The 19122-nt window shown below is 40.1% G+C and overlaps 1 protein-coding gene across 1 annotated transcript in view; it reads left to right on the top strand.

Annotated features, from left to right (window-relative positions):
* Otc (ornithine transcarbamylase) overlaps nt 1-19122 on the top strand; it is a 76665-nt gene that overhangs the window by 7955 nt on the left and 49588 nt on the right. The window contains exons 2-3 of the mRNA NM_013078.2: nt 5411-5549; nt 7317-7398. Coding sequence (NP_037210.1) covers nt 5411-5549; nt 7317-7398 — 221 coding nt within the window. The remainder of the gene's footprint in view (nt 1-5410; nt 5550-7316; nt 7399-19122) is intronic.

The following is a 19122-nucleotide window of genomic DNA, read 5'->3' as shown; positions in this document are numbered from 1 at the left end:
GGGGAAAGCGTATCAGCTCCTGTTCTTGCTAGTACATTCTCTGGGCAATGAGTCAGGGCAACATTATCAACCGCCGCTGTTGAGAATCTAGCATGTGTTGTAGAGAGAATCTTTTTCCTTCACACTCCATGGGAAGAACTAATACTTTCTGTCATACATAAATTAAACATTAAAGGTTTTGACCAAAAGATAGTCAAACATGATGTTTGTCTGCCACTTGTACTTTTGTACTTGTACTTTTCATATTGATGCTGAGAAACATCCATATCAGCATCTTACAAGGAAGCTCAGTGGCAGGACCCTGACCCTAAGCCATAACATGAGATTTTGACTTTTGGCATATATGGGAATAAATATGAGGAAGATCTGGAGGATCTGCAAACTCTCTCTCTCTCTCTCTCTCTCTCTCTCTCTCTCTCTCTCTCTCTCTCTTAAAAAGGAGGAATAAGATCTAGAAGTTAGAAGTTTTTAACTCCTAAAAAGCATTGGTCCTTAGGGTTTTGTTTTATTGTTTTTGTTATTTTGTCACAGAAATTAGGAATAAAATTTAAGGTCTTTGAAAAGATTATCTTTTTCATATCATGAAACTCAACCAGAACAATACAATTCAATGGTATGTTGTTGTTGTTGTTGTTGTTGATGATGATGATGATGATGATGATGATGATGATGATGATGCTGCTGCTGCTGATGATGATGATGCTGATGTTCCTGGAGGCTAGAAGAGGGTGCCAGATGCCCTGGAAGTGGGGTTACAGATGTTTGTGAGGTACCATGTTGGTGCTAGGAATTGAATCTGGGTCTTCTGGAAGATCATCCAGCTGAGCCACCACTGCAGCCCTGCTCTATGGCTTTGGTGTTGTTTGTTTTAGTGAAACTATAAATTCAGTGAATGCTCAGAGGTTGGAGAATCCTTCAGAGGATGGTAGGAAGAGCAAGGGTAGTGAATCCTTTAAGGACACAGGTTTGAAAACCCAGCTTCTGCAGATTCCAAAAATAACCAGAATCCTGATCTTGAACGCCAGGCCAAAACTGAGGCCTTGAATGAACCCCCGAAGTTAGGTTTCCTGTTGTTGATGGATGTGATTCCAGCAGCTATAGTGTTCTTTCCTACACTCCCTGAGACACAGGGCGTGCAGTTTTCCAACCCAACATTTCTTCCTTTAAAAATAATGTGGGAGGAAGTCTCAGGCCATATGACAGTAATGTGTTGTCACAACACACGGAGTCTAAGGAGTTTATCACCTGCAATCATACATTGTTTAGACTATATTCCAGGAGAAAATGCATTTTCAAAATTTCCCTAACTGTGAAGTGGTAAAGATTAAGCTGCCACGCCTCTATTCAAAGACAGATTTAGAAAACTTATTTTACAAAGCCCCATAAGAAAGCTTGACCTTGGAAATACACAATTAGTCCGACTTACTTTTCAACAGCAGCGGTGCATATATATGCCAAGTGTTTCTCAATGTGACCGTTAATTAGTATTATCAGAGCCAAACTGGCCATCCACTGTAACTAAACAGGGCCTCAAGTGGAGGGACTGGGACACCAACCCAGCCACGAATCCTCTGACCTACACTTTGTCCAGCCTGCAGAGTATACTGGTACTGGAGCCTAATATAAGCCGTCATCAGAGAGACTTTATCCAGAAACTGATGGGAATAGGTGCAGAGTCCCACAGCCATATAATAGGCAGGCCTTGTGGAGTCCTGCAGAGGAAAGGGAGGAAGGATTAGGAGCCAGAGAGGTCAGGGACACCACAAGAACATGGCCCACAGAATCAACTGACAGGACTGGAGTAGGCTCACAGAGATCAGGGAGCCTGCCCTAGGTATTTGCAGAATATTTGCCTGATCTTATTGTAGTTTGTTATGCCATATTTGGTTGATGCCTGGGAGGGAGTTGATGCCTCTTTTTTGAGGGCAGGGACAAGAAGCATGGATCTGAAGGGAAGGGGAGGTGGGGAGAGAAAATGGGGGAGGGCAGAAAGAGGGAAATTGGATTTGGAATGTAATATATGAAAGAAGGAGACCCATGGCTCCAGCCTCATATATATCAGAGGACGGCCTTATTGGGCATCAGTGGGAGGAGAAGCCCTTGGTCCTGTGAAGGCTCGATGTCCCAGTGTAGGGGAATGCCAGGGTGGAGAGGTGGGAGGGAGTAGGTAGGTGAGGGGAGCACCCTCATGGAGACAGGGGGTGCGAGGATGGGATGGGAGCTTTCTGGAGGGGAAACTGGGAAAGGAGATAACATTTGAAATGCAAATAAGTAAAATATTCAATACAAGAAAAGAAAAAAGGAAAAATACAAAAAATTATCAGAACCAAATGTATAACCCAATTTATTATGTGAAGTCCAATTTTCTCCATAAATGTTAAAACTCAAAGTTATCTGGTATATGATTTACAAACATGGAGGTATTGTACAGAGTTTTATATGCTTTTAACTAGGGTTCTTGTAGAAGAAAGGAACAGCAGTTTGTTCTAGAAACTTCTTATAATGTTTTGCATATTTAAAATTATTTTTAAGTATTTTGTTATTCTTTGTCTAAATATTTTACTTTTCATTTTGTTATGCTTTGTAATATACATAATATGTCACTGTGCTAACTCTTGAATGCTTACAGAAAATACTAAGCCCAATCAAAGCCATGACAAAATAGTTCTATTATATAAATGAGAGTATGTTATAGTTTTATGTTCAAAGTTTTTATAAATATTTTTATAATTTCAGTGTATATGTATGTGTACCAATACATTTAGAAGCCTGTGAGAGTCAAGACACCAGATTCCTTGGAACTGGAGTTACAGGCAGTGTGAGCTACCATATATGCTAGGAACCCTGAGTCCTCTCCAAGAACAGTGAACACAAATAGTTACCTCTCCAGCCCCACACTGAAAATTTGAAGATGACTGCTTTAAAGAAATTCCCTCATGTAGAATGTATTATTTATTTATTTTGTGAAGTTGAAGACAGTCTTACGTCTCTGAAATAGGAGTGTTGACCAAATTTTTTCCACACAAAAACTGAACAGATGAATTTCTTTCTATATGTGTAAAATACACCATTAGTATCTCATATTAATACAGTCAACTAATTAGCCAACTCACCCACAAGTTCTCAATCCAACTCGAAATTCTGAAAGGTATAGTCCTACCATGTGTTCTGAAAAAATATATACTCACTTATTGAACTTAGACCGAAAAAAGCCAAATCTGCTAGACAGTAAAATTTAATGAAATTTGTCCAAATTATTATAGATTATGAAGTGGAATTAACAACTTGAGTGAATTTGTGATTTTCATACCTATGACCATGTCATATTGCAAAACTGTATACATAAATCTCAATGGAATATATACCCAAATTGTACTCTTATGATTGAAATCAAGTATGATCATTTTGTAGCAGTTAGTATGCTCCTTGTGAAATTTAATGTTTAATAGATATGTTAAATCAATTTTCCCATAGTTTCTCAGTCTTTTTAATTAGTATTCAGCCCCCTCTAGTGTGATTCGCATCAGTTATTAAGTACAGATAACACCATGACACTGGGAACAATTTAATAAAAGCTGCTCATTTCATACAGTGATTACCTCTAATAAAAGGTACCACAATACGATAGAATGCTAAGGTCTATTTCTGTCTTAGCTTGTACACAGGCCAAGCCAGTACTGACATTGCTCTCAGTGAGTCAAACTAGAAGTCAGAATCCCCAAAACAGACTTGCAAGACAGAGAGACAAGAATCAGTTATTATAAAAATATCAGTTAATATATACATTATCACTTACATATTATAAAGTGGGCTACAGAAACCAATCCAAGGCAGTGGAGATTAACAGGGAATTTTTTTAAAATATGAGATTCCAGCCATCTTGCGAGACAGTCACAAAAGCCAAGATAAGGAAACAACCTAAGTGTTCATCAACAGATGGGTGTAATGCGATGTGCAGCATATATACACACACTGAAATACTATTCTTCCTCTGAATAGCCAAGAAATTCTTGCACTGGGGACAGCAAAGACTAGAATACTATATAGTAAGTGAAATAAGCCATGAACAGGAGAGACATATATCTCAGGATCTGACTTGTATATGAAATGTGAAAAAGCTGAACTTAGAAATCAAGAGTAGAGCAGTGGTGATAAGGGTGAAGTGGAAGAATGAGACGTTAGTGAAAGAGCACTAAGTTAGTTAGGCAGGAAGAATAAAATAATAGGTACTAACTAGTTCACTGTTTTGATGACAGATTAAAAGAGGAATCTGTAATAAAATGGACCTTACTCTTGTCAGGCGAAGCAATATGAAGCATTTCCCATGGCAGGGGCCAGGGTGGAATATGACAAAGAATGGGTAGCATGGCATTGTTTCTGATCATGGCAAGTAATGTCCTGGGTAGGAAAAAAGACCTCATGGGGGTGATGGTGGCTAGATAAACATAAAACCTTTAGTATCCTTGGAAATGGTTTTATTTCCATCAAAAACTGTTCTGGGAGAGACTCTCGAGAGGACTGCCATAAATACAACGTAAACAGTCACCCTCAAACACCTACACCAGTACTAGAAAGCTAGAAAACAATTACATTTGCTCTCGAATTGGCCTCACCTTGAGGAAGTGAAGGAAGGCTCACAGAGCAAACAGCTCCTGGCTTGTCTTCCCCCAACAAAGGAGGTCACTCTGAATCAGGTATGAGCTGAAGGCGAAAAGTGTCATCTTGCAAGGAATTTACCAAGCTTAGCAAATCATCACCATTGTTATATTATTGTTGTTTATTGTTTTGCTCTCATTGGACTAAAAAAATAGTCATAGAACTTTAAAACATCTTTCTGCATGAATCAAGAAAATCTCCAGGGCTGGCTGTGGTTTCACCCAGTGAGAAAAGGAGGACAAGTCTTCAGAGAGAGATGTGACAAGAATAGGGGTAAACGGCCCACTTTTCCATTGTGCATTATAAACTTGCTTGCACTGGTTTCAATAACAGTAGGTATGCTCTACATAATGCCTATTACGCTGAGCACTGGTTCGCATGATATAAATAACTGTATTTTCACAATCACACTACAAAACTACTACACTCTTTTTGTTGATGAGAAACAGCTACAGAGAGAGGTTGGGTAACATGCTTGAAGCAGCGTGATTTAATAAGCCACAAAGCCAGCTAATCCAAGTGTGTCCGAATTCGATTTCGTTCCGCAAAGTCTTTTTTTTTCTCTCAAACATAACAAATACTGCATATATAACATGGAAACCAGAGCCACATTAGTTTTATTAATGCTTTGCTGTACCATATGATTTACTATGTTTGATTCCAAAGATTGGCCAATGGACCACCCCACGGCATTTCTCTCTCTCTCTCTCTCTAATACATACTGTCCTCTTCTGACTTCTCCCTTCTTTTGTAGGTATGGGAAGCCAGTCCAGAGTCAAGTACAGCTGAAAGGCCGTGACCTCCTCACCCTGAAGAACTTCACAGGAGAGGAGATTCAGTACATGCTATGGCTCTCTGCAGATCTGAAATTCAGGATCAAACAGAAAGGAGAAGTATGCAATATTTGCCTTTTCTTCTCTTCCATTAAAAACCAATGTTTGACGCAGCCTTTGTAAAGCAGAGAAAAAGAGAGTAGATTAAAATTCCTGAATGGTAGCTAAGTAATGAAACCTCACAGGCAAGGTAATTGCTTATCACTGAGTGTCCAGGCATATAAGCAAGCATGAAAAGCAGTTATTCTATGACAAGTCCTTGCAATTTTTCTTTCAGCTGAATGCTTAAATTCATTAGTAACTGGATCTGAAATGGAGATATCATTTGTCTAGAAAGATTTAATTCTCACATGTCCCTTTTCCTCTCTGTGTTTTCTGTCGGCTAAAACTTAAAGATAATGTGTTGTTGTTTTAGCAATACACTTTTGTTCTGTGGTCTGGAGATATATATATATATATATATATATATATATATATATATATATATATATATATATATATCAAATATGTTCATCATTAGGATGATATGCCTAATGATGAAATAATGTTTAGGAAACATTCCAATTATAAAGAGACAAATAAATTCTAGTCAAATAGGGGAAGAAATTGAATGTGGTACTTAACCATGGGCATTGTTCTGCATTTTGAACAATTTATGTTTCAAAATGCTACAGCAGTGACTTCATTTAGAATGCTTAATTGTGAAAGCAGATTTGTATTCCAAATTTGTTCAAATGTTGTTTGTTTCTGTTTGTTTATGAGAATGGGGCTCTGTAGCGTTGACTGACCTGAAACTCGATATGTACACCAGGCTGGCCCCAAACTCACAAAGAGCCATCTGCCTCTGCCTCCCCAGTGCTGAGATGTGTCACTTTGCCTGGCTCAAAGTGTTTGTTTGTTTGTTTGTTTGTTTTTAAGACTTGATGACAGGCTGAGGAAGTTTGGTACGACTCTGACTTTCTTATCTAGTTGGTTAGCTCTCCAAGCTCAAAGAGACTAGGAGATGCTCCACTTTCTATGGACTTATGTTCTTGTAGAATACTTGAAATGGGGGGAAAGGCATCCTTAGGTCACAGTCCATTGCCCTTTAATGCGTTGCTGACTGGAGACCAGAAGATGATAATACATCCTAGGCGGAAGTGCAACAATACACGAGGACAGAGGAAGAGCTCCACCCAAAGCTCAAGCTTCCAGAATGATTTCAAATGACTTCCAGGAACAAAGCCTTTATGTTCTCTCATAAGGGAGACTAAGGAACATGAAACTGAAAACTGAGGTTCATCAGTGTCCTAAGTAGGACCCTTCGTGTACCATGTTGGACAGAGTAGGGTCTTACTAATTGAGAAAGTCCTTCTGAATCAAAGCTTTTTCTCACTGAAAATTTAATGAGGATTTTGACAGAGTTCAGTAAGATAATGGCTCCAGCATGAAATATTATGCTTTTAAACAAGCTCCCAAATTGAACCCACTAACCAGAAATACTGTAGCTCAAGCATAGAGACACTCATCTGGAACCCTAGGCCTTCAGAGGTGGAGATAAGATGGTCAGGAGGTCAAAGCCTCTGTTATACAGGAAGTTCAAGGCTAGCCTGGGCTACATGAGAAACCTGTATCAAAAACTAAATTAATTTCTAATTCCATGCTAATAATCAGTGTATAGCAAATATGAAACACCTTTAAATTCAATTTCAAACAATATCGTGACCACTTCCTCAGAAGTAGTAGTTAGTTGATTTCTATTTTTATTAGCAGTTTGAAACATAATCCTTGATGTCAGACAGTAAGTATACTTTGCGTTTTAATCATAGTTTTGTCTTTGGTTTTCAGTACTTGCCTTTATTGCAAGGGAAATCCTTAGGGATGATTTTTGAGAAAAGAAGTACTCGAACAAGACTGTCCACAGAAACAGGTGAGTCTACTGACTAGCTCACACTTGTGTTGAAGAGCTAGCCAGAGGATGGAGACTTAGAGGGCTTAACGTGCTGGGGAGTTTTGTGTGTCTCTTTAGCAACCACAGAGAGCAAGTGTTTTACTGGAAGCAGCAGTACAGAGGTGTCTTTCAATTCATGGAAAAAACAATTTGCAGAAAGATCAGCTTCATCTGGAAGAAGCCTGTGAAAAATTGACTAGACATTTCAGACCTTGCTGTACATTGATGGCAAAATGTAAGTGGACACAAACCCTGAGGCCATAGACACATGGGAGAAATGTGTCTACTTTTACTCATGAACTTTTTCCTGAATAGTGCCAATGCTATTAGATGGGGAGAATGGAGTGTCCTCTGCATTAGGCAGCCCTTATGTGTCTCGGAGTTTATGTTGTAGATATCGGGTCTCCTCTCCCTCTCTCCAGTTACACCTAAGCCCTGTCAGATATTAGACTGTCTCAATAGCTAGGGATCAACTGGTGTGCTTTGTCATCAGGGCACCGCCACTGAATGTTTACCCTTGGGCCTCCTGGGACATCTGCATTTCTACAGGCTCTGCAGTTTGTTGAAAGCTTTGTGGCACTCTAATGGCAAGACCTTGTTAAGATTCTCTTGTTTTAGCTCCTGATAGCACTCTTCACTTCACTGGAATGGAGATACCAGAAGGTCAGCTTTAGCTAAGTGTTCCTTTCTCAAGGACAGTGCAAGGGAACTCTAGAACATTATTGCCTATCAGAGTTCTGTCTTAAAGGCAGAAAAGAGATGTTCTCAGTACTGGAGTTCCTCAAACTCCTATGAGGGTTCCATGTTCCCCATCCCTTGGAAGTTTTTCTGGGGTGCACAGAGCATGCACAGTGACAATGGTCCACCTAGTTCTACTGCTGTTACCTCTTTTCTTGGGCTCTCTTTGTTTCCATTCCAAGCATTAGAGATCATGTGAGGAAAAGACTACCTGGAAGCAAACCTGCTATCACTTCCAAATCCATTACTACAGTTGGCACCCAGACTCCAGGCAGGCAAAACGCAAGTGGTTGTCATTTTCTAAAGCAATTAACTCCACAATGAGTTTCAAAGAGTTGATTTTGAAACTTACAAGCCATGAATTACCCCTTTTCTTTTTCCCTGTATTTATCCTCCACCAGACCTCCATTGAATCAACAGTGTGACCCAAATGAGCAGAGTTGAGAAAGAAGTGCCATCAAAACATTGGCAGATTCTTCAGTCCTTGGATGACTTACCCTGCCTTAAAAGCATCAGAGGGCACTTTCTCAGACTGAGATGTTAACTACTGCTCTATTACGATTTGGTCTGATAGTAACTAAAAATGAAGTTCATCAAACAGATAGCCAAAAACAAAACAAAACAGTGAATTTCACAAGGATTAAGTGACCTCTGAGTTCACTCAGTAAAAACAACACCAAGATTTGGAGCTCAAGACCACTTTTCTTATACTTCCTTTGCTCCTTGAAAGAAGGAAACAGGAAGAGGGGAAATATGTAAATGTCACCTGATCTTAGAAATTCTAGGAAGGAAACAGATGGCTCTATTTTTCGCTTTAAATCTGCTTCCTATAAGACATGATTTTGGCAGCTGAGCGATAGTGGGGAAGAAATGAAGAAACCTGTCAGTAATTCTTAAACTCTTCCAACATTGATCTTCCATGAATCTAGCAGAATTTTACCTTTTAAAAATGTAACCATTGTTACTTTAAGAGAGATAGTCTTGACTCAAGCTGCAGGAGACCTGCAGTCCAGACTGCGCCCAGATCTGAAGGGACCTGGTCAAACAGCTCCCTGTACCCAAATCCCATGGGAGGGAGAGCTAGACCTTCAGAGGGGCAAACACACCTGGGAAACCAGAGAAGACAACTCTCTGCCCACATTTCTGAATCTAGAGGAAAACACCTAGCGCCATCTGGGCCCCCTGTGCACAGGGACCATCACGGGAGAAGGCGGGGCAGGCCCTTCTGGTTGCTGCCCTCAAGGAGAGCTGAAACCCAGCCCTGAGGGGCAACTTCAGGCCCGAGACCAGAGGTAAGACTAACTTCTCTGGTCCAAATGACCTGCCTGGTGGACTCAGGACACATGCCCACAGGAACAGCTGAAGACCAGTAAACAGGAACGACTACACGCCTGAAAGCAGAACACTCTGTTCCCATAACTGGTGGAAAGAGAACAGGAGAACAGGTCTACAACACTCCTGACACACAGGCCTATAGGACAGTCTAGCCACTGTCAGAATTAGCAGAACAAGGTAACACCAGAGATAACCTGATGGCAAGAGGCAAGTGCAGGAACCCAAGCAACAGAAACCAAGACTACATGGCATCATCGGAACCCAATTCTCCCACTGAATATCCAAACACACAAGAAAAGCAAGATCTAGATTTAAAATCTCATTTGATCATAATGATGGAGGACTTCAAAGAAGACATAAAGAACTCCCTTTGAGAAATACAGGAAAACACAAATAAACACGTAGAAGCCTACAGAGAGGAATCACAAAAATCCCTGAAAGAATTCCAGGAAAACACAATCAAACAGGTGAAGGAATTAAAAATGGAAATAGAAGCAATAAAGAAAGCCAGTGGGAGACAACCCTGGATATAGAAAACCAAAGGAAGAGACAAGGAACCGTAGATACAAGCATCACCAATAGAATACAAGAGATAGAAGAGAGAATCTCAGGAGCAGAAGATTCCATTGAAAGCATCTACACAATGGTCAAAGATAATGTAAAATGGAAAAAGCTACTGGCCCAAACATACAGGAAATCCGGGACACAATGAGAAGATCAAAAATAAGGATAATAGGTATAGAAGAGAGTGAAGACTCCCAACTCAAAGGACCAGTAAATATCTTCAACAAAATCATATAAGAAAACTTCCCTAACCTAAAGAAAGATATGCCCATAAACATAAAAGAAGCCTACAGAACTCCAAATAGATTGAACCAGAAAAGAAACTCCTCCTGTCACATAATAGTCAAAACACCAAGTGCACAAAGCAAAGAAAAAATATTAAAAGCAGTAAGGGAAAATGGTCAAGTAACATATAAAGGCAGACCTATCAGAATTACACCAGACTTCTCACCAGAGACTATGAAACTCAGAAGATCCTGGACAGATGTCTACAGACACTATGAAAACACAAATGCCAGTCCAGGTTACTGTATCTAGCAAAACTCTCAATTAACATAGAGGGAGAAACCAAGATATTCCATGACAAAACCAAATTTACACAATATCTTTCTACAAATCCAGTTCTATGAAGGATAATAAATGGTTAAGCCCAACACAAGGAGGCCAGCTACACCCTAGACAAAGCAAGAAAGTAATCATTTTGCAACAAACCAAAGAGAAGACAAGCACACAAACATAATCTTACATCCAAATATAATAGGAAGAAACAATCACTATTCCTTAATATGTCTCAACATGAATGGACTCAATTCCCCAATAAAAAGACACAGATTAACAAACTGGATACATAATGAGGACCCACCATTTTGCTGCCTACAGGAAACACACCTCAGAGACAAAGACTGACACTACCTCAGAGTGAAAGGCTGGAAAACAACTTTCCAAGCAAATGGTCTGAAGAAGCAAGCTGGAGTAGCAATTTAATAGCAAATAAAATCGATTTTCAACCAAAAGTCATCAAAAAAGATAAGGAAGGGCACTTCATATTCATCAAAGAAAAATCCACCAAGATGAACTCTCAATCCTAAATATCTATGCTCCAAATAAAAGGGTACCTACATACATAAAAGAAACTTTACTAAAGCTCAAAGCACACATTGAACCTCACACAATAATAGTAGAAAATTTCAACACCCCACTCTCATCAATGGGCAGATCAAGGAAACAGAAATTAAAGAGAGACATAGACAGACTATGAGAAGTCATGAACCAAATGGACTTAACAGATATTTATAGAACATTCTATCCTAAAACAAAATGATATACTTTCTTCTCACCACCTCAGGGTACTTTCTCCAAAATTGACCATATAATCAGTTGTAAAAGAGGCCTCAACAGATACACAAAGATAGAAATAATCCCATGCATCTTGTCAGACCACCACGGGCTAAAGCTGGTCTTCAATAACAAAAGGACAGAACACCTACATGGAAGTTGAACAATGCTCTACTCACAAGGAAGAAATAAAGAAATTAAAGACTTCTTAGAATTTAATGAAAATGAAGGTACAACATACCCAAACTTATGGGACACAATGAAAGCTGTGCTAAGAGGAAAACTCATAGCGCTGAGTGCCTGCAGAAAGAAACAGGAAAGAGCATACGTCAGCAGCTTGACAGCACACCTAAAAGCTCTAGAACAAAAAGAAGCAAATACACCCAGGAGGAGTAGAAGGCAGGAAATAATCAAACTCAGAGCTGAAATCAACCAAATAGAAACAAAAAGGACCATAGAAAGAATCAACAGAAGCAAAAGATGGTTCTTTAAGAAAATCAAGAAGATAGATAAACAATTAGCCAGACTAACCAGAGGGCACAGAGAGTGTATCCAAAAAGATCTGTATGATAAGAACTTCAAGCCTCTGAAGAAAGAAATTGAAGATCTCGGAAGATGGAAAAATCTCCCATGCTCATGGATTGGCAGGATTAATAAAGTAAAAATGGACATTTTACCAAAAGCGATCTACAGATTCAATGCAATCTCCATCAAAATTCCAATCCAATTATTCATAGAGTTAGACAGAACAATTTACAAATTCATCTTCAATAACAAAAACCCAGGATAGCTACAACTATTCTCAACAATAAAAGGACTTCCAGGGGAAACACTATCCCTGAACTCAAGCAATATTACAGAGCAATAGTGATTAAAAACTGTATGTTATTGGTACAGAGACAGACAGATAGACCAGTGGAATAGAATTGAAGACCCAGAAATGGACCTACACACCTATGGTCCCTTGATTTTTGACAAAGGATCCAAAACCACCCAATGTAAGAAAGATAGAATTTTCAGCAAATGGTGCTGGTTCAACTGGAGGTCAACATGTAGAAGAATGCAGATCGACCCAAGCTTATCACCCTGTACAAAGCTTAAGTCCAAGTGGATCAAGGACCTCCACATCAAACCAGATACACTCAAACTAATAGAAGAAAAAGTGGGGAAGAATCTCGAACACATGGGCACTGGAAAAAATTTCCTGAACAAAACACCAATGGCTTATGCTCTAAGATCAAAAATCGACAAATGGGATCTCATAAAACTACAAAACTTCTGTAAGGCAAAGGACACTGTGGTTAGGACAAAACGGCAACAAACAGATTGGGAAAAGATCTTTACCAATCCTACAACAGATAGAGGCCTTATATCCAAAATATACAAAGAACTCACAAAGTTAGGCTGCAGGGAGACAAATAATCCTATTAAAAAGTGGGGTTTAAAGATGGATGAAGCAAAGAAGTGCAGACCGACAGGAGCCGGATGTAGATCGCTCCTGAGAGACACAGCCAGAATACAGCAAATATAGAGGCGAATGCCAGCAGCAAACCACTGAACTGAGAATAGGTCCCCTATTGAAGGAATCAGAGAAAGAACTGGAAGAGCTTGAAGGGGCTCGAGACCCCAAAAGTACAATGCCAAGCAACCAGAGCTTCCAGGGACTAAGCCACTACCTAAAGACTATACATGGACTGACCCTGGACTCTGACCCCATAGGTAGCAATGAATATCCATCCTAGTAAGAGCACCAGTGGAAGGGGAAGCCCTGGGTCCTGCTAAGACTGAACCCCCAGTGAACTAGTCTATGGGGGGAGGGCGGCAATGGGGGGAGGGTTGGGAAGGGAACACCCATAGGGAAGGGGAGGGGGGAGGGGGATGTTTGCCCGGAAACCGGGAAAGGGAATAACACTCGAAATGTATATAAGAAATACTCAAGTTAATAAAAAAAAAATAAAAAAAAGTGGGGTTTAGAGCTAAACAAAGAATTCACAGCTGAGGAATGCTGAATGGCTGAGAAACACCTAAAGAAATGTTCAACATCTTTAGTCATAAGGGAAATGCAAATCAAAACAACCCTGAGATTTCACCTCACACCAGTGAGAATGGCTAAGATCAAAAACTCAGGTGACAGCAAATGCTGGTGAGGATGTGGAGAAAGAGGAACACTCCTCCATTGTTGGTGGGATTGCAGACTGGTACAACCATTCTGGAAATCAGTCTGGAGGTTCCTCGGAAATTTGGATGTTGCACTACCTGAGGACCCAGCTATACCTCTCTTGGGCATATACCCAGAAGATGCCCCAACATACAACCAAGACACATGCTCCACTATGTTCATAGCAGTCTTATTTATAATAGCCAGAAGCTTGAAAGAACCCAGATGCCCTTCAACAGAGGAATGGATACAGAAAATGTGGTACATCTACACAATGGAATACTACTCAGCTAGCAAAAACAATGACTTTATGAAATTCATAGGCAAATGGATGGAACTGGAAAATATCATCCTGAGTGAGGTAACCCAATCACAGAAAAACACACACTCATTGATAACTGGATATTAGCCCAAATGCTTGAATTACCGTAGATGCACAGAACACATGAAACTCAAGATGATCAAAATGCGAATGCTTCACTTCTTCTTTAAAAAGGGAACAAGAATACCCTTGAGAGGGAATAGGGAGGCAAAGTTTAGAACAGAGACTGAAGGAACACCCATTCAGAGCCTGCCCCACATGTGGCTCATACATATACAGCCACCAAACTAGATAAGATGGATGAAGCAAAGAAGTGCAGGCTGACAGGAACCGGATGTAGATCTCTCCTGTGAGACACAGCGAGAATATGGCAAATACATAGGCGAATGCCAGCAGCAAACCACTGAACTGAGAATAGCACCCCCATTGGAGGAATCAGAGAAAGGACTGAAAGAACTTGAAGGTGCTCGAGACCCCATATGAACAACAATGCCAAGCAACCGGAGCTTCCAGGGACTAAGCCACTACCCAGAGACTATATACATGGACTGACCCTGGACTCTGACCTCATGGGTAGCAATGAATATCCTAGTAAGAGCACCAGTTGAAGGGGAAGCCCTTGGTCCTGCCAAGACTGAACTCCCAGTGAACGTGATGTTGGGGGGAGGGTGGTAATGGGGGGAGGATGGGGAGGGGAACACCCATAGAGAAGGGGAGAGGTAAGTTGGCCTGGAAACCGGGAAAGGGAATAACAATTGAAATGTAAATAAGAAATACCCAATTTAATAAAGATGGAGAAAAAAAAGAGAGACAGTCTTTTTCCAAGCTACCAAAAGAATTAATATATGGGAACTTTTCAATTTTTAATTTTTAAATGAATATGTTTTGGTTGTTCTACAATTGTTCTACAATTATTTCTGTTTAAATATTATGCTTGATATTGAAATATCCTTGAATAATTTCTTCCATAACTGTGTATTAAATCTGTCAGTAATGGTAAGAATGAGTCTACAATGTAATTTTTGATAAAGACTCTGTGACAAGTGCTCCATTTAATTATATGGTTCATCTTACTCCATCCTCACTACAATGCTGTGGAAGGAAGAGAGAGGTAAGCATTTTGAACTAGGTTTTGGAAATGACCCACGTATAAAGAGCTAGCATATGGTAGACATGTGAATGGATGCTATCATTAAGTGCAGTTTTAAAAATAGCTAGTTCAGTTGAAGCATGAGATAGTCCCAGTTTATTCTAGTGAAACTGGTGCCCCAAATGGTACTAAGCATTTTGTTAGATGACAGTTGTCTGTAAAGAAGCACTGTAAAACAAATTGCAAACTCTATCAACAAATGCACAGGGGCGGGACTATTTGGCCTTTAAAATTTATGCTTCATACAGTAGTGGACATTATCTTCAGTAAATCCCTAAGGATCTAATTGGACATGGAATGCTGCCAACCAGACTCAGTAACAGACCAATGAGAGGGAGAGGCTGCCTTACATGTTTACAAAAATGACAAGGCCCAGTGGAAGGCACGACAAAACTGTTCTGCTGTTTAAATGTGCATCACTGGGGCATAGGCATGGGGATCCTGCTCATGCATCTTTTCACAGCATTGCACTCCCACTTTCCTATGTGCATAGGACTTTCTCAACAGATACAACATATGTTCTTGGCATTTAGAACAAAAATACATTGTACCTAATCGTCTATTACTAGGACAGAATTGTACCATTCCCTGGGATGGGCCGATTCTTCATTTAGTACTTGAGGATTCCATCTTAAGCCTGAGATCCAGGGATCCAGGAACGTTATCCACTCCCATTAATAACTTTTGAAACATGTATTTTAAAGTCTAACAAACTTACAGAGAAATGTGCATGGCAATAAGTATATGATAGTTCAGTGGATTCTTATAATAAATACAGTAATGTTACAAATACCCCAAAAGCAGAACATTAATGGTACTCAGAAGCCCTTTGCATCAAACCTGCTTTTTCTTCAAGCCGCTGTACATCCAAGGGTAACCATTATCTAGGTTTCTACTACTACAGATGAGTGCTGCCTGATTTCAACCTTTATATTGAAAGAACCATTCAGCATGTGCTCTTTTGTGTCTGCTTCTTTGCTCTGCATTACATTGGTACGATAATGTCTCTGTCTCTGTGTGTAGTTTTCGATCATTCATTCCACATCCCTCAGTATCTGCCTCCCTGGCAAACTAGGCAATTCTCCTGTGTATCTACTGGCAATTGGATTCTTTTCTTGTAAATTAATTGGGCTGATAGAATGATCCTTTTTTTATAATCACAGTAAATGCAGTAGCTGATAGAAAAATGCACGGGGAATTCCAAGCAATGGTTCTTCCCATTATTCAACGTGGCCATGTCACTTTCAAGGTGAAATTGAAGGTACTGCAGCAGCTGTTCAAATTCATCAATTTTACATAGACACAAATACAGAAAACGGGATGCTATTCGGAAGCTATGATGGCAAACCATAGAGAGGTTAATGATGGCCTCAGTTCTACTGGCAAGAGACATCAGATCCCTCCTATTTATAATACTGAATGAATTCTTACTTACATCCCGTGTTCCCAAGCCCATGTGAATATACAAAGAAAACAAGGAGCAACCCAAGATCTACTGCATTTTCTCAAACCAAAAGTGAGAAATTAACAGGAGAAAAAACATCGAACAAAAATAGCTGCTATGGAAGCTGGAGCAAATGTAAGAAGTAGAAAGATTAGTCTGAAGGAAGAGTGGTGAGCCATCCATCTGTCCTCTCCTCTGTCATAGCTGCTCATGTGGTTCTCAAATCCTTTAACCCCCTTTGAATTGTCATGACCCAGGCCTGATAAATTAGTTGACTTATGCCTTTGGATAGGGGTCCGAGTTTCGGGATTGCTATCCAACCCATTTTACATCAAGTTTGACACAGAGTCATTTGGAATGAAGGGATTCTTAATTGAGAAAATGCTCCCATAATATTTTCCTGTAGGCTATGCTGTAGGGCATTTTCTTGATTAGTGATTGATGTGAGAGGGCTCAACCCAGTGGGATTGGTGCCATCCCTGGGCTGGTTGGTGGTCCAGGGTGCTATAAGAAAGCAGACTGAGTAAGCCATGAGGAGCAAGCCAGTAAGCAGCACTCCTCCTCTGGTGTCTGCATGTGCCCTGTTTGAGTATTTTCCCTGACTTCCCTCAGCAATGGAAAATGATGTGACAGGTCCAAGATGAAACAAACTCTTCTTTCCCCAAGTTGTTTATGGTCATTGGTTTTATCACAGCAATAGAAACATTAAGACAGGCCCTACACCTTTGGCCTTTCTCATGAGCTAAAACCTTCTTAAAATGCTTTCTGTGACCTGCTCTTCCGACTTCTGTCACTCATGTTCATACCAGATATGAAGTCTACATTATAACACAAAAAAGAAAGTGTAAAGATATCAAATTAGTTCCAAGTTGCTGCAACAGAATGACTTCTACCTGATAGGCTACAGTGTGAGTCAGACATGACAAGCAGTCTTGAACTTTCCTTTGTATGTATATGTGTATATTTCCCATGTGCTTGGATGTTTGTGTGTGAATGAGTACATGAATGTATATACATGCGCAAGGCACAGTACAACCTATGGTATTGTTCCTCACTCACTATCCACCTTTTTATTTGTTTCTTCTTATGAGGCCAATCATCTCACTGGACTGGACTTTGCAAGATAGGCTAGGCTGATTGGCCATTAAGCCTTGAGGATCTACATGTCTAACCTGCCCAGCACTGGGATGATAAACACATACCACCATGTCCAGTTGTATTTTACATGGGTTCTAGGCCTGATATTAAGGTCTTCATGCTCACATAAGCAAGCAGTTTACCAAATGAGCTCTCTTTTCAGAGTCCTTCGACTTCCTTTACCCTCTTCCTTCACAGTCTCAACCCTCAGTAGTGCTTACCATTTGGCCTGGCATATGGTTGAGGTGCACAGTAAAGATTTTCTTGATGAGTATTCAGTATTCAACTCTGTTTAGGTTAACTTCGCATGTTTATATGCAAATGTAGAGCTCAGAAACGATCATCATTTACGGCCATCACCGACTTCACAGAAGTAGTTGACTTAACAGATTTGAAATTTCTGTTCCTTCCGTCAACACCATGGAGATGTTTGATGGAGATGAAAAGAGCAAGAGCTCTCAGTTTCAGAATGGGCCCTATCTCCAGAGTCAATGCCCTTCCTTTATCCATCAATGCATTCAACAAACATTCCTGATACACTTAGCATTTGACATCTTTATATTAAATGTTTGTGAGTCGATTAACAGTAAACAAAGCATGGGAAACACCCTGTCCTCATGCAACTTACTTTCTAGTAGGTAGAGAGACAACAAATAAAAGACATAATAAATATGCAAACAATAGAATATGTTGAATAAATATAGATACTTTCAGCACAAAGAATTAATAGGTCTCATGATGAAGCAGAAAGGTTTGCACCATTAATAGTATTGGTGCTTTTACCCTGGATGAAATAGAAAATTCACCTGAGATTACTGGGGAAAGGAGGACCCCAGTCTAAGTTGCCTTTTATAAGTTACCACTCTATTGAAAATAGACTGTGTGTGTAAGGGGTATGAAAACAAGACAAATACAGTGAAGTGCATCAGTGGTAAGACATGGAGACGGGGCAGGGAAGTCTAGAATCAGTGTATTAATAATGAGAAACCTAGGAGGGACTGTTGTTGTAAAAATATAAAAATAAAAAAGTAAAGTTGTCTTTTACCCCACTAGCTCTGGCACCGTAGTGTCCCAAGGTATCTGCTAGATATCTTAGTGGAAACACATCCCCACTCCTCGCGGCCCAGTGTCTCTTGCTGCCACACACTTTCCTACACTCAAACCCTCACATAAAAGAACACACAACACAATAATCTTTGACCCAATTGATAAGATATAATTGCCCACTTAAACATACAAAGCCCGGTACCATCCATCCCTTAGGAACATTGATAACAACCTGTAAATACACAGAGCAGAATCTTAAGGTCACCTGCCATGGCTTCTCACTCTCTCCTCTTTCTGTCTCTCCTTTTTCCTCTAGTCTCCTCCTCTTCCTTCAAACTTCTCTCCCGCCCATCCTTCCTTCTCCTCCAATGACAGGCCTCCTTCTATCCTGTACCTGCCCCTCACCTGTACTTTACAAATTCAATGGGGAGAAGGTTCTGCTGAAGTCACCTGAGTTCTGAGTAGAGACTAGG

This window comes from Rattus norvegicus, chromosome X (genome assembly GCF_021556685.1).
Source record: "Rattus norvegicus strain SHRSP/BbbUtx chromosome X, alternate assembly SHRSP_T2T, whole genome shotgun sequence".
NCBI lineage: Eukaryota > Metazoa > Chordata > Mammalia > Rodentia > Muridae > Rattus > Rattus norvegicus.
Note: the sequence above shows the minus strand (reverse complement) of the source record. Positions and strands in the feature narration are given on the sequence as shown.